The sequence below is a fragment of the Mixophyes fleayi genome, chromosome 3 (assembly GCF_038048845.1).
Source record: "Mixophyes fleayi isolate aMixFle1 chromosome 3, aMixFle1.hap1, whole genome shotgun sequence".
Taxonomy (NCBI): Eukaryota; Metazoa; Chordata; class Amphibia; order Anura; family Limnodynastidae; genus Mixophyes; species Mixophyes fleayi.
The window spans coordinates 189,018,775-189,043,352 of NC_134404.1; the positions used below are offsets into that span (position 1 = coordinate 189,018,775).

Sequence of the window (24,578 nt, forward strand, 5' to 3'; positions counted from 1 at the left end):
AAGGAAAGAATGAGACCGAGGAATGCCTTTCCTGCCAATTACATAAAAATACTGAAACTTCTGTAATGGTGGATTCCAGCGGTGATTAATTAATAATGTGTGAGGATGATGTACAAACTGATGAGGGTGAAGATGAGGCTGAGGATAATGACAACAATATCTTGCCACAGTAGAGTTCATTAACAGCACTGTTATCTTAGGTGCCTTAAGCCCATTGTTGCCTTGTTTTGTGGGGGCCCAAACAAACCAAGCACATCAGCCACAAGGAGTGGCACTTTTGTGGCTGAAGTGTGCATGTCCTTTTTAAGATCCAACATAAGGGTGGGTGGGAGGGCCCAAGGACAATTCCATCTTGCACCACTTTAAATTTCAGCTACCGCTGTGTCCCAATGTTACCTACATGTGCTATATACTGTTGTATGCTTAGCAAAAATCTTAGACACCCATTGATGATGCAGATGACTCAGCACAACATTTTAACATCTGGTTTTGTCTACTGTAAAAGAATTGACAAGAATTAGTGACACCTCTGCTGTAACTCCACCTGATCCTAATATCAACTGTTAGCATCCAAAGAATGGTGGAGGATTATTTTACATTTTTTTGAACAATATAAAGACAACACTTTTATTTACAAAGTACAACTTTGCTTGTAGAAGTAATGTAAGCATGGATGTCTAAATAGATGTGTATATGTATTACCTCCCACTTTGCTGCTGTTTCATCAAGTGTTTGTAATCTGCACTTTATATCAAAGGTACCTAACTATATTATAATTTTGTGGGAATTGGGGCTGATTCGAAGCTCAGTGATAAACTTGCTATTTGTTGAGAATTACAGTGACTCTTTTTAGTGCATTGTCTAGCACCCTGGATTGGTCTGGGTCTGATAAAAGCACGCATTCCAGCGGGGGCAGCGCTTGTTGCCATGTATTAGCTGTGGAATTACCCTAGTTATCCAAGAAACGGGTGGAGCGATCAAATGAACCATAACTGGTTTCATGATCCAAGGACAATTCCATCTTGCACCACTTTTCAATTCTGCCACTGCTGTGTGCCAATGTTTCCTAGATGAGCTAGGTCATTGCTCTGTCGCTTAGCATCCAGCCAGGTCGCTGCAGTATTTGTGCATGAAAATTATATTGTGACATGTGAGGTGGTCAAAATTAACTGCAAATGACTTGAGTGTTATTGAGGTTAATAATAATGTAGGAACAAAAAATGGGCAAAATTAGGTGATTTTAGCATATTTTAGATATTTTTCTAAAAAACACAGATTCAAAACCAAAACACACGAGGGCCGGTTTTGCCAAATCCAAAACCAATACACGAAGTTAATCCAGATCCAAAACCAAAACACGGGGGTCAGTGAACATCTCTAGTAGTGACACATTCCTCCCATCAACTCTGTAGTAACACATTCCCTCCATCACCTCTGTAGAAATATATCCTCCCCGATCACCTCTGTAGTAACACATTCCCTTCATCACCACTGCAATAACACATTTCTCCCATCACCACTGTAGACATATATTATCCCCCATCACCTCTGTAGTGACACATTCCTCCCATCACCCCTGTAGTGACACAAGCCCCCCATCACCTTTGTAGTAGCACATTCCCTCCATCACCTCTGTAGTAGCACATTCCCTCCATCACCACTCTAGTGACACATTCCCTCCTCACCTCTGTAGGAGAATATCCCTCCATCACCTCAGCAGTAACTCCTTCCTAAATCACCTCTATAGTAAGGTGGGAATGTGTTACTACAGAGGCGTTGGGGAAGAATATATTTCTACAGAGGTGATAGGAGAGTGTGTTATTACAGAGGTGACAGAGGGGATATGTTACTACAGAGGTAATGGGGGAGAATAAGTTTTCAGCATGATCTGGCACCCAGAGCCCAGTGACCTGGGTCTGCCACAGTGAGACCTAGTACAATGTAGGAGAAATAGAGGGGGAGAGAATTAGTGCAGATGTGTAATTCTGTCCCAGCGTGCCGGGTTCTACTGCATTTTTCCTTCTTCCCGCAGGCTGCAAAAAAATAGCCTTGCAGGACACATCCATCCCATGGGCCAAGTGTTGTGTACAAGTGATCTAGGTCAAATTATTTATGATTGTTGCCTTTATACAGCAATATACTGTTCTGTGGATATAATTGTATCCAATGCAAACAGCAAAGTTGACCTTTTTCAGTTATGAGGTGATGAAAAGAAACAACTGTGTCTGGATGATATCAATGTTTCAGTATCTGGCCCTGATTGCCTGGTGGGTGGTGGTGGTGAATTTCTCCATTAGCCCTGCCCTTACAGTGCCTTTGGGCCAGCCACATGGCTGTAGCTTAGTCTCTGTCACCTCAGGTATATGTGGGTGAACAGCAAACAGTTGTCTCTGCAGATGCAGGTTTAATAACAGCATGTGCAAGTATGTAAAGTACAAATATAGCGGGTGTAGCTGTAGTATACAGTTACCAATGTTGAAATGTTGAAATGAATGGGTGCCTGGCCAGCTCATTTGATCTTTACTTACATCAACCAACTCTGGAACTCTCCAGCACAGTACATTCAGTAACATAGTTTGACTTGCCATAAAAGCTGACAATCTTGAGTTGTTGATTATCACTCTTTCCCTGGGCTAGATTTACTAAACTGCGGGTTTGAAAAAGTGGGGATGTTGCCTATAGCAACCAATCAGATTCTAGCTGTCATTTATTTAGTGCATTCTACAAAATGACAGCTAGAATCTGATTGGTTGCTATAGGCAACATCCCCACTTTTTCAAACCCGCAGTTTAGTAAATATACACCCCTGTCTCTACAAAGTTGTAGTCACATCAGCGTGCTAATATGCCCGATGGTAGTGATGCACTGCACTATATTCATGGCTACTCTTAAGGTAGTATCCATTGCAGGTTGAACCCTCCTGGGTGCTTCTAGGAGCCTCCCTACCAGAACTCAGGCACACTTGAGCATCGGCAACATATCAATAATGTGACAATGTTTTGTATTCCAAATTAGAATTCCAGGACCATACTTGGGCAGAACACTGCTAAAGGCACAGATGTATGAATCTCAGATGTACAGACATTATGAAGCAATATCATGTTTACAGGGAGATCCGAGTTCTGTATTGAGTGGTTAACTTATGTATACTTATTTACAGGGTTTATTTTCAGAGGGGTTTAGGATGGTGTCCCAAGCCAGCACCAGCTTACAATAAACCATTGCAGGATTGGTCACAATTATTTGCTGAAACCCTAAAAATCTCACTGAAATAAGATTAATGTGTTTTTTTTTTTTACATGTTTGTTACCAGCCGTGTGTTCTAAAATGTTTATACCACATTTAAAATCTTAGAACACAGCATTACATATTTTTAATTCGTTAATGAGTGCTACCAGTAAAATCTATTGTACAAAAAAACACATTAATAATGCATTAATAAAAAAAAGTGCAAGTCTGCAAGTTAGTTTTCATTTTTCCAGTGCATATGTGTGAACGAGCCCTCTAAATCAAGTGTCATAGGTAATTATTTGTGACGTGGCCCCATACATTTGATATTAGATATTCAACCCAGTGTACTTGTTAGTCACCTTTTCCACCAAACATTTTGGGCCTGAGTCATTAAGGAGAGCAAAGCTTAAAAAAGGAGTAACATTAGCACCTGGGCAAAACCATGTTGCACTGGAGGGGGAGGTAAATTTAAAATGTGGGCACAGATTTATAGTTGGGGTAGGGCATGTCCTAGATCAGGGGTTGGCAGGTTCAGCTCTTCTCCGGCTGTCATTCCTTCCCTGACACTGAACTGCTGCGCTTGCGCAGCAGTTCAGTGTCGGCTACGCAGTTCCTCCCAAGCACCTTTGCGGACCGTTTCACGCCTGGAAGAGGTAATTATAAAATTATATCATTTTTTATTCATTTATTAGTGTCCTAAAATTTTTTTTGATGCAATTCTGAGGCCATAACAGTCATTGGGGGCATTACTGTGGCATAAAAGATATTGGGGACATTACTGTGGCATAAAATGTATGGGGGGCAACTGTGGCATACTATGTGTTTCTGGGGGCAACTGTGGCATACTATGTGTTTCTGGGGCAACTGTGGAATACTATGTGTTTCTGTGGGCAACTGTGGCATACTATGTGTTTCTGGGGCAACTGTGGCATACTATGTGTTTCTGGGGCAACTGTGGCATACTATGTGTTTCTGTGGGCAACTGTGGCATACTATGTGTTTCTGTGGGCAACTGTGGCATACTATGTGTATCTGGGGGCAACTGTGGCATAATATGTATTTCTGGGGGCAACTGTGACATAGTATGTATTTCTGTGGGCAACTGTGACATATTATGTGTTTCTGGGGCAACTGTGGCATACTATGTGTTTCTGTGGGCAACTGTGGCATACTATGTGTTTCTGGGGGCAACTGTGGCATACTATGTATTTCTGTGGGCAACTGTGACATATTATGTGTTTCTGGGGCAACTGTGGCATACTATGTGTTTCTGGGGGCAACTGTGGCACACTATGTGTTTCTGGAGCAACTGTGGCATACTATGTGTTTCTGGGGCAACTGTGGCATACTATGTGTTTCTGTGGGCAACTGTGGCATACTATGTGTATCTGGGGGCAACTGTGTCATACTTTGTATTTCTGGGGGCAACTGTGAAATACTATGAATTTCTGGGGGCAACTGTGACATATTATGTATTTCTGGGGGCAACTGTGGCATACTATGTATTTCTGGGGGCAACTGTGGCATACTATGTGTTTCTGCGGGCAACTGTGGCATACTATGTGTTTCTGCGGGCAACTGTGGCAAAGTATGAATTGGGGGCACAACTATGTGGCTTAAGATGAATTGGGGGCACAATTATGAGGTATGATGTGAACTGGGGCACTACTGTGCGGCATAACTTTTTTTTTTGCTGGTCACTTACTGTTAATATGATATTAGCCTCATAAAATGACAAATAATTATATATATATATATATATATATATATATATATATATAGCCTCCGAGAGGGGAGGGGGCGGCTACAAATTGCCTGGGCCTGCTTGGTGGCTCGAGTCCCCTCTGGAGACCTAATTTTGAAAAAAAAAAATATTTTAAAAGTACTTATTGAGTGCGGGGGGATTGGTAGAGGCTAAATCCCCTTCAGCTCAGGTACCTTCAGATGCCAGATCATGTGACTGCAGAGGTCACATGGTACTCGGCGGGCTGCTGGATATCTTCCAATGCTGTGCAGTGGAGAATAAGTAAGAAGAAGGTGTGCTGGAGAGGGGGCATTCGTGACGAAAGGTGATGGAGAGGGGCATGTGTCACTAAAGGTGCTGGGCAGAGGGGGGGCAAGTGTGATTAAAGCATGTGGGCAGAGGGGACGTATGTGAGCAAAGCTGCTGAGCAAGTGGGCATGTGTGAGTAATGCATTTTTCTGTAAGAGGGTGGCCTGGTGCTTTTCACCTGCTAGACATGCCCCCAATGATGTACTGCCACATCCCCAATTGTACGACCACTTGCATGGTAAAAAAATGTTTTGCGGCGACACAACATTTTTTTAACCATGCTTAACTATAAGGGAGGACCCATGGAGTTGCTGTACTGGGGCCATGAATTTCTCTAGGCAGCTCTGTATGTGTGTATGTATGTACGTACGTACGTACGTACGTACGTACGTACGTACGTGTATGTGTGTGTGTGTGCGTGTGCGTGTGTGCGTGTGTGTGTATATATATATATATATATATATATATATATATACACACACACACACACAACTGGCACACATGGGCTTAACTAGATTTTAGCCAACACTCCGATAGAAAAAGGTTGCCAACCCCTGTCCTAGATCAACTTTAAATTTCAGTGTAATAATAAGGCTATTAAGTATTTGTGTGCTAGATGAAAAAGCAACCAGTATTTAACTTATGTGCAAAATAACAAACTAATTTGCACTCCTTGCATTGTAATATGGTTTGTCCCAGAGAACATTTACTCCTTTTTTTGCCTTAATAACTCAGGCCCTTTAATATTTTTTTCATTCATTATATTTTTTATCAAAGGTATGATTAATATTAATAGCGTACCTGTCTGCGATATCACCGAAAAACACTGCACCGATAAGTACTCCAAGCATAAAGGTGGGTTGAACTAATTTAGCAAGCCATTCACGATCACAGACCAGGTCCCAGTCGGTAACTATGCTACTATCTAAATGAGTGTGATCATACCAGTATCCTTCAGAACAAGGAGATAATGTCTTATTTCCTTCATATCTATATGTTGTATTTACAGTGTCTTCGCGTCTAAAACGACTGCAACGGTTTAGTTCCCAAATGTCACCATTTTCCTGTTGGACAACAAGGTGATCATTTGGTGATGTCCATAGTTGCCACATTTCATTGATCCTAGATATAGATACATTATTGAGCAATATCAGGCTTGTATTTCCTGGAGGTCTGCATATATATTTTGGTGTAACAGCAATGAACACAGACGACAAGTAGTGGATACCACAAGATATTGCTTGAAAGGCCGATGCAAAGTATACATATGCCTGGAATCTGCAAAAAGCACAAAACATAAAATTAGCGTACACAGCAAAATACAGGGCTACAGTAAATATAGAATGCACAGTGGCAAAAGAAGGGTTTATTTAACCCACCAAGATTAGAACCACAATAGTTTGTTCATTTATTGCACAAGACAATGAAGCAAAACAAGAAATTTTGTCGAATTGTGGTTATTTAGCTAAACAGACATCATTTCCAATGTTACCCTCTGATTTCCCAGCAATCTATTTGAAACCTGTATCAAACTGTAAAAAATATATACACTCAATGGGCGCACAATGAATGCAGCCCGCACTCATCCTAAAACAGTCACACCAGGCTGTAGTGAAATATACTATACAAATGTACTTGTGGATCTGTAATAAACCACAGATAACGGGCCAAGCTGGAGAAAGGATCCATTCAGCACAGGAAATGAGTATTAACTGATTGGAACTATGACTGAATGAGAATGAATAAAATATACTTCCTTCCATGAGTATAACTAGAAATGGGGAGATTATTGGCTATCGGATATATCCTTGATTTGTGATTGTGATTATACTTTTATATCGCGACACTCCCTGTGTTCTGCAGGAACAGCAGTCATTGTAAACAACTGTCCCAGTGAACACTATCTCCTATCTCCTCTATGGCCAATATCGCAAAAGCCACCTTTGATGGTGGGAAGCACCCAGAAGAAACCCATCCAAACACCTGGAGAACAAATAAACTCAACGCAGACAGTAATTTGGTTAGATTTGAACTGAAGGCCTTAGAGCTACAAGGCACAATGCTTACCATTGTACCACCATATGGGTTTAAGGCTGGGTACACATTACAGGTTTTTCACCCGATTATCATACCAATCACACGATAAACAACCGTTAGGTCCGATATTGCATTAGCGTGTACACTCCTACGATCATGTTTTATCGCTCCAAAGCACATCGTATCATTTGATTTTATAAGTGGACTAAAAATCTCTAAAAATGATGGAACGATGTCAGGCAAAATCTGAAGTGTGTATGCACTCACAATCAGCAGTGTAGGCAGATCTCCATAGAGTTTACAGACTAACAATCTTTTCAGCTGATAGTTATGACAGATGAAGAGCACAGATCTGAAGAAAAAACGTGTTAAAAAAAAAAAGCGAGACAGCTGCCGCGCATGTGCAGCAGCTCTGTTTCGCAGCACTGTACTATACAGCAGAGGCGGCGCTGTCAAAGAAGCATCCACAGTGGTGCTGTATACAATACAGCACCACCGCGGACACTTCTTTGACAGCGCCCCAGCTGCTATATAGTACAGTGCCGCTATGTAGGGCACTTCTTTAGCGGGGGGGGGAGGGGTTTCTGGAGACCCAGAAACTACCCCTGCGTGCACCCCTGCTATTAAACAATAGAATATATATATATATATATATATATATATATATATATATATATATTCATCAAATAGCTACCATAAGCAGTATGTTACAATTGTGTTACTTTCAGAAAACAAATTACAGAGAAGTAGAACATAAATCCTACTATTTTTTTGTTTTGTCTATTTTTCTTTGCAGGTTTCATAAATTTAGCCAAATTTACCCAGATTGACAATATGGAGCAACTCTCAAGATATAGTTATTTGTACTCTACTCAACAAAATGAGGTGCACCAGTGTGCCCACTCCATGTTTTACAAGGACTGCCTTCACAATACCCCTACTCCTACCCTATGCAAACTGCTGTTCCTCTGCAAATACAACCATCTTTTTCTGCCAATCTATATGGCATGGCAGAAACTCAAGGTGCATCTGTATGAGCGCTGCAGTGCAGTTGATTTGCTTTTCATAAATGTCCCCCTGTATGTTTATGAAGGTCACTCTAGGATTCTATACTCTATCCTGTGTAACTACCATCAGCACATGGATAGTGACTGCTTACAAGCAGAAACAAAAGCCTTTTCTCTCTGTTAATTCTTATGAATCATTTTGCCGCATTGACTTTTACTTCCAGTAGTTTTGGCTCTGTTAAAGTGGTCTATTTTGCTTTGCTTAATATCCCTGATTCATATTTCTTTTTTTGCAAAGCTAACTTGCTCTGTAGTCTATCACATCACATAATGCTCTTCTCGTCAAACCCATAAACCCCCTTGAATTATACTATCCTCTATATGGTGATGTTGTTCAAAATGATCTGTCTTCTTGTTACATGCCCTTTCAGAGTTTAAGGGCTAGATTTACTAAGCTGCGGGTTTGAAAAAGTGGGGATGTTGCCTATAGCAACCAATCAGATTCGAGGTTTCATTTATTTAGAACCTTCTTCAAAATGACAGCTAGAATCTGATTGGTTGCTATAGGCAACATCCCCAATTTTTCAAATCCGCAGCTTAGTAAATCTAGCCCCAAGTCTTATATGTTCCAAATGAAACGACTTATTAACTAAATTATGACGTAGGTTAATTTGTCTTCCTTAGTCATATATTCACCACATACTACTATGAAGAAAATGCAGAGAATTACGTCTTATTCAAAGATATGCAGTTTTCTTATTTCCTGCTGTTTAACTTGGATCCCATCCATAACCATTGGAGCACAGAGTTGAAGCAAAATTTTGGGAAAAGAAACAAAATGTGTTACTGATTAATTTATTCAGTAACTTCTTTATTCAAGTTTTATTAATCTATTCTTACAAGTACCCATAAAACAAAATTATAGTAAAATAAGAAATACAATATATATATATATATATATATATATATATATATCTTTTACGTTTATGAGTCTAGTTTTTAATGTACAGTTTTTAGGCCTCACGCTCATATGATTTCTTGTGTGTGAGCGTGTTAAAGCTGCCATAACGAATGTGCATAGACAAAAGTCAGCAACTTTATCCACAGACATTTTGTAATATCCTTGTTAGAATTTGTTGTCTCAATATGCAATAACACTTTGTAGCATTCACATGTAGAAACATAGTTACAGTATGTGCTTGTATACCAAAACATGGGGGTAAATGTATTAAACAGCACTTTTTGCAACCCGCTGATATTCAGTGACTTTGGCAGTTATATTTAAAACAGCAATATGTTTAAAGGCAAGATTTGCCTTTAAACGCATTGCCGTTTTAAATTTAGCTGTCAAACTCGCTGAATATCGGTGAGTTGCAAAAAGTGCTGTTTGATACATTTACCCCATGGAATGGAATCGGAAATCTATTTTAAAAGTGCTACTGAATAACATCATGAAATAAAAAAGGAACTTGCAAATATATGAAAAGTATTAACAGAGTTTAGGAGGCTCGCATAATAATAGATAATAGGGGGTCTCCATGATACATCGTTTCCTGCAAGTGGCAGGATTTTTATTGCAGAGGTGTTATGTCCGATTGGGGGTTCATCTGTTATTTTTCACAAAAATGCCAATATTCTCTTACTTACTACTAGGTGTGTTCTGAACTCAAACTATAAAGTGGCATTAATTAACAATATATTTAGTCTATTAATTCAATAATAACAAAACATATTGTGGCTGTAACAAGTTCATTTTGTACCTTTAGTCTTTTATTAGTTGAGTGCACAATATTTGGATTTGAGCCACAAAATCAATTTTGTGATACAAAATACATTTTGCAGATTATTTTTTACAAATCTGTTTTATAAAAACAAATATGATACAATCAGAAGCATCAACTTTGTACCCAAAAAATCTATAGGAGATATCAATAATCATTATTATGTTTCAAATTCTGTGCTGTAGTCACAAAAGTAGCTGTGCCAAGCAAAGATTATAAAACATTATTTGTTTTAAAGGTAAAAGAATCTGTTGAGTCTACAGCATAAGTTCTATCCACAATTTTAAATCAAACAAAAAACTTGAACAGTGCCCTATTACTGTTCACTAACTTAAATTACATAATAGCTATTCAAGGGATATGTCAACTTTACACTTTAGAAAGTGTAAAGTTTTCTACTGGCTCATGCAATCGAATACTCAACTATTCTTCCACTAGTACTCCTGTCTCCCTTTTTGGGTCTATTTGTCATTCTCATCCCTGATCTGGAGAAAATGTATATTTTTGTTATCGCTGCTTATATAGAATAAAATATGTTTTCTCTGCTAAGACCCTTTCTATGATAATGCACAGCTATTAATATAGTATCTTACAGCAAGGTCCAGATGTAACATTTTGTGCACATTTATGCTTAACTATGTAGACAGGCATCCTAGGTATCCCCCTCCTCGGCTACCGCTAAAATCAATAATTAAAAAAAAGTTCTTATTCTCCCCCCCATTATATCTAGCTTATTTACCATTTCCATTTAAAACAAGATCTGTTGTTAGATATTGTGGCCTATGGGGGATGCAAAAAAATAATATATATCAAATGGAATAATTGAACTTGAAAAAGAAAATGTCTTTTAACTGTAGTAAATTGCATATTTTTGATACTTAACTAAAAATTGCTAAAAAATGATATGGGTTATATGTATACCAACTGCATGGAAATAATTATGGTTGGTATTAATGGAAAATGTAACTTTTGTACTTTTTTTATCTAATTCTGTGGGCCTAATTCATCAAGACACGAATGTGATGATTTTGAGTGTATCATATGCAAAATCCCTCTGCATGCCTAGAGCCAGGAATATGTCTGAGAACACAGCCCTGTTCGCTGCATCTTGAACGCAAAGGATACTTACTACAGCCTATGAATTCGGGTAGTTAAAATCACCCCTTTTGCCACATATTGATAAATAGACCCGATGTGATATCAATTATTTCTGGAAAGTCTTTGCAAATGTATGTTCTTTTTTAACACTTCTTATGATTTTTGCATGTGATAAGTATAAAATGACAAAACAGCACTTTAAAACAATTGTATTTATGGCATGATAACTAAAAACAAAATTTTAAATTCGGTTTAAGTGAGATGCAATACTAAAAGCAGGATATGTACTAAAATTACAACACATTTGCTATGTGTGTGTATTAGTCAAATTCTTGACAATTAACCTGTCCCTGGTAAATGAGGCAATTTTCCAAAACCTCTAACACTTATTGCCACGACCTTCTATTACAGCCATGTTTATCCTGAAGTTGCCTGTATGGTCATCTAGTTGTTTGTTTTAGGGTTTCAAAAAATGTTTTGAAAAGGTGCAAAATGAAGCAACATCCCACAAGTACTATGACATTTTCATACTGTCACAATCATGCAATTTGCTTTTGATTCAATAACAATTCTGAATATGTGAAATTTTGGTAAAGTAGAAAAACCACCTGCAAAATGGCACGTGTGCTCATTCTATTATCTGAAATTATTTTTTCCTGGAAACAATCTACATAAAAGTACAAAAAAAATAATTAAAATATGATTGGCTTCAGAAATTAATTTCCTGGAAAAAAACTAGGATTATAAAATTCTCTAATATATAAAAAAGTTTCAGTGCCAAAACAAATCTATTAAATAAATAGACATATAATTCCCTCCTTTTGGTTACAAAATGCAGGTTATCTAAGATATAAGAGCTTTGACTACACTGATCATGTAATTTACATCATAACCTCTGTGATGTCAGCCAGCTTGAGTATAAAATATAGTGCTTGTTACAGAACAGTCAGTTATCAGATGTCAGTGAGAGTGAGTACTGTATACAATTCTGTGACCATGTCTGCTGGAATTGACTTTACATAGTCTAAGGCAGGAGTATGGTACGTTTTTTGTTTCTCTTCGTATGGCAGATGTTTACAGGCCCGGCGCTCCCATTAGGCAAGGTTAGGCAGCTGCCTAGGGCGCCGGGCTCTGGAGGGCGCCTCTGAAATCGTGCACATCTGTAAAGCTGTCCGGCGGCCATGGAAGTTAAACTCACCGGCCGCCGCACAGCTTTATAGATGTGCACAATTTGATCCATGGCGGGGGTAGGGTGATCGCATCTTCCCTTAGTGACTGTCGGGAGTGACGTCATCATCACGCCCCGACAGTCACTGAGGCAGCCGCCAGAGAGGAGCAGAGCATGGAGAAAACTCCATGGTAAGTAGAGACAGAGACAGACAGAGACAGAGAGAGAGACAGAGACAGAGAGAGAGAGAAGAGAGAGATGTATGTGTTGCGATGCGCTGCGGGGGGCATGTTCAAGCAGGGGGGGACAGAGGACATGGTGATTCAGGGGGGAGAGAACAGAGGACATAGTGCTGCAGGGGGTGGTGGGACAGAGGACATGGTGCTGCGGGGGGAGGGCAGAGGACATGGTGCTGCAGGGGGTGGTGGACAGAGGACATGATGCTTCAGGGGGGGGACAGAGGACATGGTGATGCAGGGGGGGACAGAGGATATGGTGCTGCAGGGGGGGGGGGCAGAGAACATGGTGCTGCAAGGGGGGGGGGGACAGAGGACATGGTGCTGCATTTTGAAATTTTGCCTAGGGCGCTGAGAACCCTAGCACCGGCCCTGGATGTTGAACATTACAAGCCAAAGAAATTGCCACCATTAGAAGATATATAAATATTTTACAAAACTAGTAGATGGGTACTAAAAATGTCCTTTCTTTTTTGAAGCAAGTTTGCGCCGGTTAGGTTGATAATTTATAGATAAGATTCAGAATTTTGTAGTTTATTAATTGCGAGTAGGACCAACAGTTTTTTAGCATTGAAAAAACTTGCCCACAATAATAGCTTGTACCAAAAGCAGATGACAGAGAATGCAACTTTGTTCATTGCTGAATTGTTGATAGAATTTCTCCCCAAGTACTTGCTGTAATATCCAAGAATCGATCCCTCATAGCTGCAAACTTCTCAATTCACTCATTACTGCTCTGAAAACCTATTAATTACATTTCCAGAGATTCTTTTTGAAGAAACTTAAAATAGATAAGTTCCAGGTTTCTTTCTGTTGTTTTTGGGGTTCAAGATAGATTGAAACATTGGGCTTGAGTTAACAAATTTATGCCTTCAACTGTTGAATACTTTTGGATGCTTATTCATAAATATTAAACTGTTGGAAAGTATCTCAGAGCAGTTTTATGAATATCATCTGCAAAAATGAAGTTTCTTAGTAAATGAGGCCCAATTCCTACAAATTTAGCACAGTTTGTCTTTTACATTGAAGTTCTACATTCAGGGTATTTAATTGTGTTATGAAATCTATCAGAAACATGAGGTTCAGATGCCATTCTTTGCTTTACAATTCTGGATAAAATTCACCGATTTCTCAAAGAAGCATTTCAATTTTATCCAAACAACTACAAACTGTCAGAGTACGTTCTCTGCTCAACCAATCTACAGTCAGGGGCTGGCTGGGCGGCAATGGGGCACCTATACCCCAGCCCAGTCTCATAGTGGGCTACCTTGGGCTGGGTCACTGGACTAAGTGCATTTTTATTCCTTTAAAATGTTCCAGTGAAGAAAATAGGTGAAGCCGCGCTTCCTCTCATATATTGGTGCAGCCACAAGAAAGAACCTATATGTCAATAAAGGAGAGTCCCCACCCTCCAGGAGTACTGGTAAAACAAAAAGTGTAGGTTCTGGGTGCATGGAATATAAGTGTAGAGGTAAAGGTCAACATATAAAATGATGTTTATTTTAAAAGTAAAACATACATAAATACGTTCTAGCCAGAACAGACAATGTATAATTCACAAAAATAGCAATGATATCTTGCAATTGTATCAAAGATATACTGTAAACAGGAACTGTGCTTCCAAATGAATTTGCAGATCTGACAAAGCATGAAATAGTATAGAATCGCAGCAGCAACCAGTCAGATTCTAGCTGTCATTTTGTAGAATGTACTAAATAAATAACTAGAATCTAATTGGTTGTTATAGGCAACATATCCACTTTTTCAAACCCACAGCTTGATAAATTTACCTCCAGGTATTGAATAAAAAAAAAAAGTTCTCATATATATAATCATATATACACGAGCAATGAATAAAGTACTTATCAGAGGTGTATCTGCAATCAGCTAGTGTCAGAAGTGGTTAGCTAGTGGTGGCCACCGTCATCATTATCAGTACGCATTTTCACCTGCCTTATTAGCAAGCATTTATGTGTAACGTTGCAGGTCTACATCTGTTCTCAAACATACCCATACTGCAGCTAGCTTACGTTAGACTGCCCCCCCCCCAGCCCGGTCCCTCCCTCTCCAGATGAAAGCAGATGCAAGTGATACAATCAAGCCATTTGTGTGTAGCTTGTTTTGGTTTCAAACTAATATATATATATATATATATATAGTGATGTACACATGAACAACTTCTTGCTTTGCAATTTTGTTTATTTGTTAGGGTGACAAAGTTATTCACAAAGTTTCACACACTTTCTTGCGACCCTAATGCTAAATTAACAGACTAGCACCCTAGACACTGGCCAACTTGTTTGGCATCGGTCACCCTGACCAATAAACAACTCAGGCTTAAATACTTTAAACTCCTCTGACAGCCCTAGCTTGATGGACAGCTGACAGCTGATTATATTCTTGATAGGCTCTCTTAGGGCACATTCGGGGGCTCACCGCCTGTCCCTCTCTGATCTCCTTGCGCCAATCATCATCATCATCATCATTTATTTATTTATATAGTGCCAGCACATTCCGTAGCACTTTACAATTGGGGACAAACATAGTAAACTAATAAACAAACTGGGTAAAGCAGACAAAAAGGTGAGAAGGCCCTGCTCGCAAGCTTACAATCTATGGGACAATGGGAGTTTGACACATGAAGGTAAGGCTAAGTCTACATTTTGCATCTCGGCCCAGCCAGGCTGCAAAGCTCAAAGTGACTCATAAGCTAAATGATCCTGTCACAATGTTAGTCAGGGGGTAGTTGTCTTGTGTGAAATTGTGTAACGGGTGGTAATAGGGTAAGGTAGTGAGGTTAAGAGGGTGGTTGAGGAATATAATAAGCTTGTCTGAAGAGGTGGGTTTTCAGAGAACGCTTGAAAGTTTCTAGACTAGAGGAGAGTGTTATTGTGCGAGGGAGAGAATTCCATAGAGTGGGTGCAGCCCGAAAAAAGTCCTCTAACCGGGAATGGGAGGATGTAATGAAGGTGGATGAGAAACGCAGATATTGTGCAGAACGGAGTTGCTGAGTTGGGAGATATTTTGAGACAAGATCAGAGAAATATGTTGGTGCAGCTTTGTTGATGGCCTTCTAGGTTAGTAAAATTATTTTATATTGGATTCGGAAGAAAACAGGCAGCCAGTGTAGAGACATACAGAGTGATTCAACAGAGAAATAACGATTAGCAAGGAAAATCAATCTTGCTACAGCATGCAAAATAGATTGTAGGGGTCTGAGTCTGTTTTGGGGAAGACCAGTAATGAGGGAATTGTAATAATCAATGCGGGAGATAAGTGCATGAATTAAGGTTTTTGCAGTGTCTTGCGTGAGATATGTGCGAATTGTGGAAATCTTCTTTGGATGTATGTAACATGATTTAGATATAGAGTCAATGTGGGGAACAAAGGATAGGTGTGAGTCAAGGATTACACCTAGGCAGCGAGCTTGTGGGGTCATGTTATCAACAGAGATAGAAAGGTCAGGTATGCTCTTGTTGGTGGGTGGGAATATTATTAACTCTGTTTTAGAAAGATTAAGTTTGAGTTGGTGAGAGGTCATCCAAGATGATATGGCAGAAAGACAGTCAGTTACACGGGACAACACAGATTTCGAGAGATCAGGAGAGGATAGATAAATTTGGGTATCATCCGCATAGAGATGATACTGAAATCCAAAGGAACTTATTAGAATTCCAAGAGAAGCGGTATAGATAGAGAACAGCAGAGGACCTAGCACTGATCCTTGCGTTACTCCAACTGATAAAGGAAGCAGAGCAGAGTTGGCCCCAGAGAAATTAACAATGAAAGAGCAATTAGAAAGTTAGGATGAGAACCAGGATAGAACAGTGTCTTGAAGACCTAGGGATTGCAGCGTTTGTATGAGAAGAGAGTGGTCAACGGTGTCAAATGCAGCCGAGAGATCCAGGAGAATTAGAAGAGAGTAATGGTGTTTAGTTTTAGCAGTGATCAGGTCATTGACAACCTTAGTCAACGCAGTCTCTGTGGAGTATTGAGAACGAAAGCCAGACTGAAGAGGATCCAACAGGCTGTTTGCAGAAAGGAAGCGTGTGAGGCGAGTGTAGGCAAGTCTCTCTAGAAGCTTGGAGGGGCACGGGAGCTGAGAGATGGGACTATAATTTGAGAGAGAGTTAGGGTCGGAATCTTGTTTTTTTACAATAGGAGTAATCACTGCGTGCCTGTATAGTGATGGAAAGATGCCAGTAGAGAGTGAGAGATTACAGATTTTAGTTAGAGGTGAAATGAGCACAGAAGACAGGGATCTACCAATTTGCGAGGGAATAGGATCAAGAGGACAGGAGGTAGAGTAGGAAGATAAGAAGAGAGTAGAAATGTCCTCTTCATTTGTGGGGTTTTGAATATTTTGCGTTGCTGTAGTGTGCCACGGTTGACATCGAAGTAGACGTGTAGTAAGTAGTGTCGCTGGAGCCACTTGATCAAGGGCTGTTGCTAAGGTTTGGTGAAAATGAGGTACTGCCATCTCAGGGGAGGAGAATGTAGAAACAGGGGAGAGAAGGTGTTGGAGAGAGGTGGAAAATTGTTGAAGATTAATAGAATTAAGATTTACTCTCACTTTTTCCACTGGCTTGTCTCACAGCATACCAATACACCCCTTTCCTGGTGTTAAATTGCCTTCTTTCTCATGTTAACAGGTGCTGCTGGGAGATATAGTACCCTGCAACGTCTACCAGATCAACCCCTGCAGCGAGATTTACATATATTACATATTTTGCATTTATCTTACATAGATGAGAGGCTTTCATATTAACACCTGGGGGTAAATGTATCAAGCTGAGAGTTTTCCGGCGGGTTTGAAAAGTGGAGATGTTGCCTATAGCAACCAATCAGATTCTAGCTATCATTTTGTAGAATGTACTAAATAAATGATAGCTAGAATCTGATTGGTTTTTCAAACCCGCCAGAAAACTCTCAGCTTGATACATTTACCCCCTGATGTCTACGTAGTCATCTGATATGTGAAGGTTCCAGGGTTTGTAAGAGCTCTGTCATTACCATCATGCTTCCCTGCCTAGCTATTACTGATTTTGAAGAAAGTGTGTACCTTTGAAATAATTAATTGGCGGCATATGCCGGCCACCACCTGCATATACAACAATGGAGAGGTTACTTGAGGTAATGGCTGTTATATATGTTCATGGGGTTAACTCGCAGGCCTCTCTGAAAGCCCTGCCAAACCATGGTACAAGCTTAAACCAGGATTGATTTGCACTTAAATAGCAAGTTCACAAATAGACACTGTTACTATTGAACTACACCCAATATTAGCCTGCTTCTATCTGCACCTTGGTAACTCCATTCACAAACCCTGAGGGAATCTGCTGACTTGAGATGTCCTTATAGATTTCCTGCAAATTCCCAGATCCTTTCACTTGTCTTTTTTCTAAGTAATAATAACACATTTATATATCACCTTTCTCCCAATAGGACTCAAAGCACTGTACATTGTAGCAGACAACCATTTTGTTGCTAATCTATGGTATCATTCATATCAGTCCCTGCCCTATTAGATCTTACAGTCTAAATTCCCTACCACACCATTGCAGAAATTGAACCCCTGACCCCAGCGCTGTGAGCAGGGCCTGATTAAGGGTTCTGGCCGCCCTAGGCTAATACGGCCGCAGCGCCCCCCCCCCCCCCCCCCCCCCTCCTCCGAATATATAGGTGTATAGGAACACTCCTGAATATGAATGTTCAGGTGTATTCTCCAGCATTCAAATTTAGACAGATTGTGCCATTGTCTCTTACCTGTTCTTGCTCTTCTCTCTTGCAACTTTGTTATCCTCTCGCTGGCTTCTGGAAAGTTGGCGTCCTTTTTTGAAAATGCAAAAATATATTATAATGCAAACCCTGAATGATTAGGCCCTTTAGTTAAAACAAAACACTCCATTATGGCCAGCTAAAAGTACCCCATTGGACAGGCATATATAAGCAATATCTGAATATTTGTTGTCAATCAAATACAAACCTCTACCAGCCCCATCTCACTAATATTTAGTATTCTAGTGATTGCTGAGACCACCCATGTGACCACCACACAATCATGAGATTCTGCCCCCCAAAGCTGCTGTATTTTTTAAATACCCCCTGCAGCCATTTTCCTTAACCACAACCCCCCCCCACAGCCATTTTCCTTAACCCCTGCTGCAGCCATTTTCTTTACCTCCCATCCTGCATCCATCCCCCTTGCAGCTATTTTCCTTACCTCCACTCTGCTAGCTAGCTATCCCCCCCCCCGTCACATCAAAACTCCCCCAGTCACATATATCAGCCCCCCTCCTCTGCCCTCCTTCATACATATCAACCTCTCTCCCTCCCTATAGATTTTCATGGCAGCCCCCCCCCTCCCACCCTATAGATTTGTATGACAGTCCCCCTCTCCCTCCCTATACATATGCATGACAGTCCCCCCTCTCCCTCCCTATAGATATGCAGGGTAGTCCCCCCCCTCCCTATAGATATGCAGGGTAGTCCCCCCCCTCCCTATAGATATGCAGGGCAGTTCCCCCCCCTCCCTATAGATATGCAGGGCAGTTCCCCCCCCCCTCCCTATAGATATGCAGGGCAGTTCCCCCCCCCCTATAGATATGCAGGGCAGTTCCCCCCCTCCCTATAGATATGCAGGGCAGTTCCCCCCCCTCCCTATAGATATGCAGGGCAGTTCCCCCCCTCCCTATAGATATGCAGGGCAGTTCCCCCTCTCCCTATAGATATGCAGGGCAGTTTCCCCCCCTCCCTATAGATATGCAGGGCAGTCCCCCCCCCCTATAGATATGCAGGGCAGTTCCCCGCCCCTCCCTATAGATATGCAGGGCAGTCCCCCCCCTCCCTATAGATATGCAGGGCAGTCCCCCCCCTCCCTATAGATATGCAGGGCAGTTCCCCCCTTCAATTACCTGTAGTTGTGCCAGCGTCGCTCCTCTCCTCAGATCAGCAGATAGGAAGTGAAGACGTCCTGCTTCCTGTCTGCTGCACAGCAACAGGCAGCCTGGCGATTGGCTGTGTGTTGCTAACCACTGACCACCATTGCTTTTGATTGTCGAGCCCTCCACCCCCCCCGCGGCGACCCCCCCTCCCCCACCCCGAAAAAAAAAATGAATGAGGAAAAAAAAAAAAAATTAAAAGAAAATTTTTTTTTTTTTAAAAAAAATAAAAAAAAAATACCCACAGGGCAGCGCCCCCCGGGACCCAGCGCCCCAGGCTGCAGCCTGGTCAGCCTAGTGGTTTATCAGGCCCTGGCTGTGAGACAGAAAGGATAACCACAGTGCCACTGTAATCAGATTCTTAGTTATACATGGCTTGTGACAACTAATTCATTATTACTATTATAAATTGTTCTTTACTAAACTGTCATTAGCAGAAAAAAATCTTTGAGATGAAAATAATCATTGACAAGTCACATTTTTTTTACCACTATAATAGAATTGGTATGGTCTCACAAATTTAGCAATTGTCCTGACTCTCCAGCGATATCCACAGGTTTTAAAGGTTTGCCCCTGGAATTATTTAATCCCTAGAAATGTTCCAATATTTCAATATTGACAAACTGTATGACTTCTCTTATCCAGTAAATTTAGAATATTTTTCACGGTCTTGCTGGGCTTTGTTGAATCTTACAGGCAGGGGAGGGCTGGCAAATTTTAGCCTAGGGGGCAAGACTCGACTCAGCAGCCTATTAGGAACATTTTAAAGAAAAAAATGCAAGTGGCCCAGTGACCCAGCCCAAGGTAGCCCACTATGCGGCTGGCCCAGGGGGCAGATGCCCCTCTGCCCCCTAGCCCAGCTTACAGGTATCTTCAGTAAACATGTTATAATGGCAGGGGCGCACGGAGGATTTTTCAGGGGGGGGGGGGGTTTCTCCCCCCCCTGAAAAAAAAACCCCTAGATAGCTGCCGCGCATGCGCCCGCGCATGCTTGGCAGCTCCGTTTCGGCTGCACTGTACTATACAGCAGCCGCAGCGCTGTCAAAGAAGCTTCCGAGGCGGTGCTGTATACAATAAAGCACCGCCGCGGACGCTTCTTAGACAGCACCGCGGCTGCTGTATAGTACAGTGCCGATATGTAGGGCACTTTTTTAGCGGGGGGGGGAGGAGGTTCTGGAGACCCAGAAACCCCCCCTGTGTGCGCCACTGAATGGTGGTTAAAGTCTGTCCTGTGTAGACTGCATTATATATAACATGCTTACATGCACCTTCACAGCTTCAAATTGTCTATGAAAATCATTTTAAAATGTGAGCAACTAAGTGAATTATTCATCAAGGCACGTATCTGCTGATTTTGAGCGTATTGTACAAAAAATCATTTTGCGGAAACTGTCCGTGAACGCAGTGCTCTTCCGTGCTCCTGTGAGCGCAAAGAACACTTACTACAGACTACGATTTCAGGGAGTGAACTAGGCGGGGACGGGGTGTTTTGCTGCACTGAATTTACATTAGCAGTGTGCCAAACTCAAACACATGCAGCCACATCTGAATCAAGCTCTGAGCATCTGAAAGTTACTTGTTTTTCTACCGTATCTCTTGCTCCAGCGAAAGGGCTAGTCTAAGTACTGATTAGTAGTGATGACAGTCTCATATGTATACTATAACATGTGTTTGCAATCACAAGCAACTGTAAAAATTAAATTTATGTTCAGTAGATTTTAACAATATTCTAATAAATGTGTTTTATGGGGAAAAATAACAAAAAACACTTTTTTTACTGTTTTAACATTAATGCCTTTATTATTATCAGGTAACAATAATGCAATATTGTTTTTATTTTCCTGTGTGTTCTTTTGCAAATTTATAATCCACATAGGTATTAGATGCTTCTCGCTGCTTTCAGTGTAGTAGAGTACAGCAGACCTGCCCCGATTTCAAAAGCACTCGCATCTGGAGATCCATGCCTTGCTGAATTTGGGAAGACGCAAAGCCTACATACGTGCGTATAATACTGAAAACGGGTTGCGCTCAGAATAGGCACCTTGATGAATCAGGCCCTACAACTTTAGAATGGTGTTGTCTGCTCATTTGCATACACATCAGAGGCATTCTCAGAGAGTTTCAAGCAAATGGCGGAGAGGGAAATAAAAGAGTTAAATAGCTAACATGCAAACATTTACTGGAAGAAATGGCACTATATAATATATAGATCGATTTTGATACTTGGCAAAAATCAATCAGAAAATGTTTGCTCATTTCCCCTGTACTTTGTATTGTACTTATTCACTGAACAGTGTACACATATAGACTGGGTTAGTAATATAGCCTCATAGAACCTTGTTTTCATATTATTTTCTTACACTACCCACTGTTCATAGCCTACTAATAGCCTTCACTTGCTAATCTAACAATAGCCCTCTCTTCTCATACAGTAATGCCTTCTCTTCCCATAAGCAGGTCATTCTAACAAGGTTTTTACATAGTCGTACTTGCTAAAACTTTACAGTTAATCAAATACAATATATTGCCTTTGCCCTGATCTTCCCAAACTCCAGTGTATGTCACACGTCTTAAGCATAATGTACAAATAGCTTACCTTCCAAAATGCCCCACATAGTCGAACAGACCCTCCATGCCCTGTCAGCAACAGTTGTGGTGTGGTGTGCAGCTTGTAATCTTCTGCTTATTCAGCTGGACATGACTCTTGAGCCAAGTTGTTTAGTAACTTGTGTTTTTTTTATAGTCGATTCTTGTGATCCTCAGCTTGCATTCCATTCAGAGCCTGTGTACATGATATTGAGGGTTTTCGCCATGAACGTATGTTGCCTGTAATCTGTGAGTGGAGGGAGTTAATGTAAGTCAAAGAAAAAGTAGTGTACGGTGTAGTCTTGCAGTGTTTATGAGCTGGTTCAGATGAGAAGTTTACACAGCACAGATGGACATGTGTGTTTGTTATGAGTGCAGACAGCAGCTCCTCCTTTCCTTCCTATTGACTGCACTTGGGACATACTAAAAGAAATGAAAATGCTCAATAAAAAGCAATCAACGTAGCAAAAATGGAAGTTGGAAATTATTGTTGTAAACTAAAAGACTATTACCTAATTTATAAATAACAGAAGCAGAAGTGGGACATTAAATGTAAAAGCGTTGAAAGAAATAATGTAAATAATGTATTCTAGATATCTTATCAGATAAACCATAGTATATCATAAAAAAAAGTTTAAAGTTATTTAGAATTCACAAGTTACATGCTAAACAATGAATAAATGTGACAGGTAATGCATTCAACAATGTGAAAATGTTATAACCATAAATAGTTCACTGTGTATGCCCTTCTTCCCCTTCACAACACCTTTACATACTTAACTATCTTATCTAAAAATAAAGACACTAAATAAATATAAATAAAGTGGCTAAAGAAAATCACAGTTTATTAATTAAATTTGGTGGCGGAGAAAAAGCACTGCGGGGACAGATACCAGACTGATACCCCAAAAAGCGTGGACATGGCGAACTACCGTACATCCTCCTAAAACGGAAATAGTCCTTAAATGCTTGGCCGGCGCTAACCTGGTGTTAGAGTAACTGCACTCCCTCTAAACCCACATGCCCTCCCTCACTGAGCCAGACAAGTACCCTCCCCACTGAAGGGCCAAGAGTTACCGTTGCTTCGAAGGGGACAGTGGCCTGCGGCCAGGGCTGGATTAATGCTGCTGAGCCTGTCACTGTAGTCCTTCCCCGGCGCTGTAATCTCCTTACAGAGGAGATCTCGCGAGTCTCACTCTCACGAGGTCGCCTCAGTAAGGAGCATACAGCGCGCCGGGGAAGGACTACAGTGACAGGAGGAGAACAGAAAAATGTAAGTGCTTGGGTAAGGGCGGCGGGCAGGTCACAGGGGAAGGCCCCCGGCTCACAAGGGGGGGGGGCACAGGGGGGGGCGGGGCCTCACGGGGGAATGGTGGCCCCCTTAGCCCAGGGGTCTCCATTCCCTTAATTTGGCCCTGCTTGCGGCCAATCACGATAGTGACGTATATATCAACTGCTGATCTCAGTGCCTTCCTACCATGCTGCTGCCCTGTGGGCAAAGCAGCCCGCCACCATCCAAACCAATACGATTCCTCAAATCCGACCATATTCTCTCCATAAACATATCTAACCCCTCATCTGATAGGTGCACTCGATCTCTCATATAAAGCTGTTCCCTGTCCGCTGTGGTGATCTATGACAAACCCCCTAGGGACCTAGTGACTTTCGGAATGGTGCTATTGAGCTTTCTCGCCATTCTTAGCATAGTTTTTAATGGGATTGCTGACCTCCAAGTTAGTTGTGGGATCAAACCAGACCAGCCTATTGTAGTGGCCGGCCATCTGGTTCTAATAACCTGTAGGTCCTCTCTAATACGAATAATAAGATCAAGGGATTTTCCTTTGCCTAAGTCATTACCGCCCAAATGAATGATCAAAATGTCAGGGGCACACCATTGTTCTGTTTTGCTGCGTTAACCATGGTAGGTCTGGCCAACAGAGACCCTGACTACCTAGCCAATTAAACTGAACATCCCCCAATCTCTCAAACCTCGTCTTACCCCTAGCCTGCTTAGCTGTCCAGAATGGCCGATGATCCAAATGCTCTCAGCAACTGAAGTAAAACCTGTGGGGAGAGATAATGTGTTATGCATTGGAACATGCACATTAGGCATTAAACATAACATAACCACAGTGCTCCTAGATAGGGTAACGTAAAGCGTCTAGTATGTTAAACATATGTTGCGGGTGTAGGGGAGGGGGGGGGCAATCCAGTTAAGACAGTGGGGAACATATTCAGGGCCATCTTACCAACATTATGGGCCCCCGGGCAAAGCAGTGCACTGGGGCCCCTACCTGCACAACCACAGAATATATTACTTTTTTTTAATGTATCAATGTATCACTTACCTTTCAATTGCCTTGTTCTCTGATTGCACGCCCTTCTTCTCTTCTTTGTTCTTATTTTCTGTTTTCTGCTTTTTCGCATTTCACTTTCTTCT

The 24,578-nt window shown here is 41.2% G+C and overlaps 1 protein-coding gene across 1 annotated transcript in view; it reads right to left on the bottom strand.

The window, feature by feature from the left end:
• Positions 1 to 22,492, bottom strand: part of SLC22A16 (solute carrier family 22 member 16) — a 55,889-nt gene extending 33,397 nt beyond the window's left edge. Inside the window, exons 1-2 of the mRNA XM_075202921.1 lie at positions 22,149 to 22,492; positions 6,086 to 6,562 (exon numbers count right to left, since the gene is read on the bottom strand). Of these exons, the coding sequence (XP_075059022.1) occupies positions 6,086 to 6,562; positions 22,149 to 22,186 (515 nt within the window). The 5' untranslated portion in view covers positions 22,187 to 22,492. The remainder of the gene's footprint in view (positions 1 to 6,085; positions 6,563 to 22,148) is intronic.
• Positions 22,493 to 24,578: the final 2,086 nt, after the last annotated feature.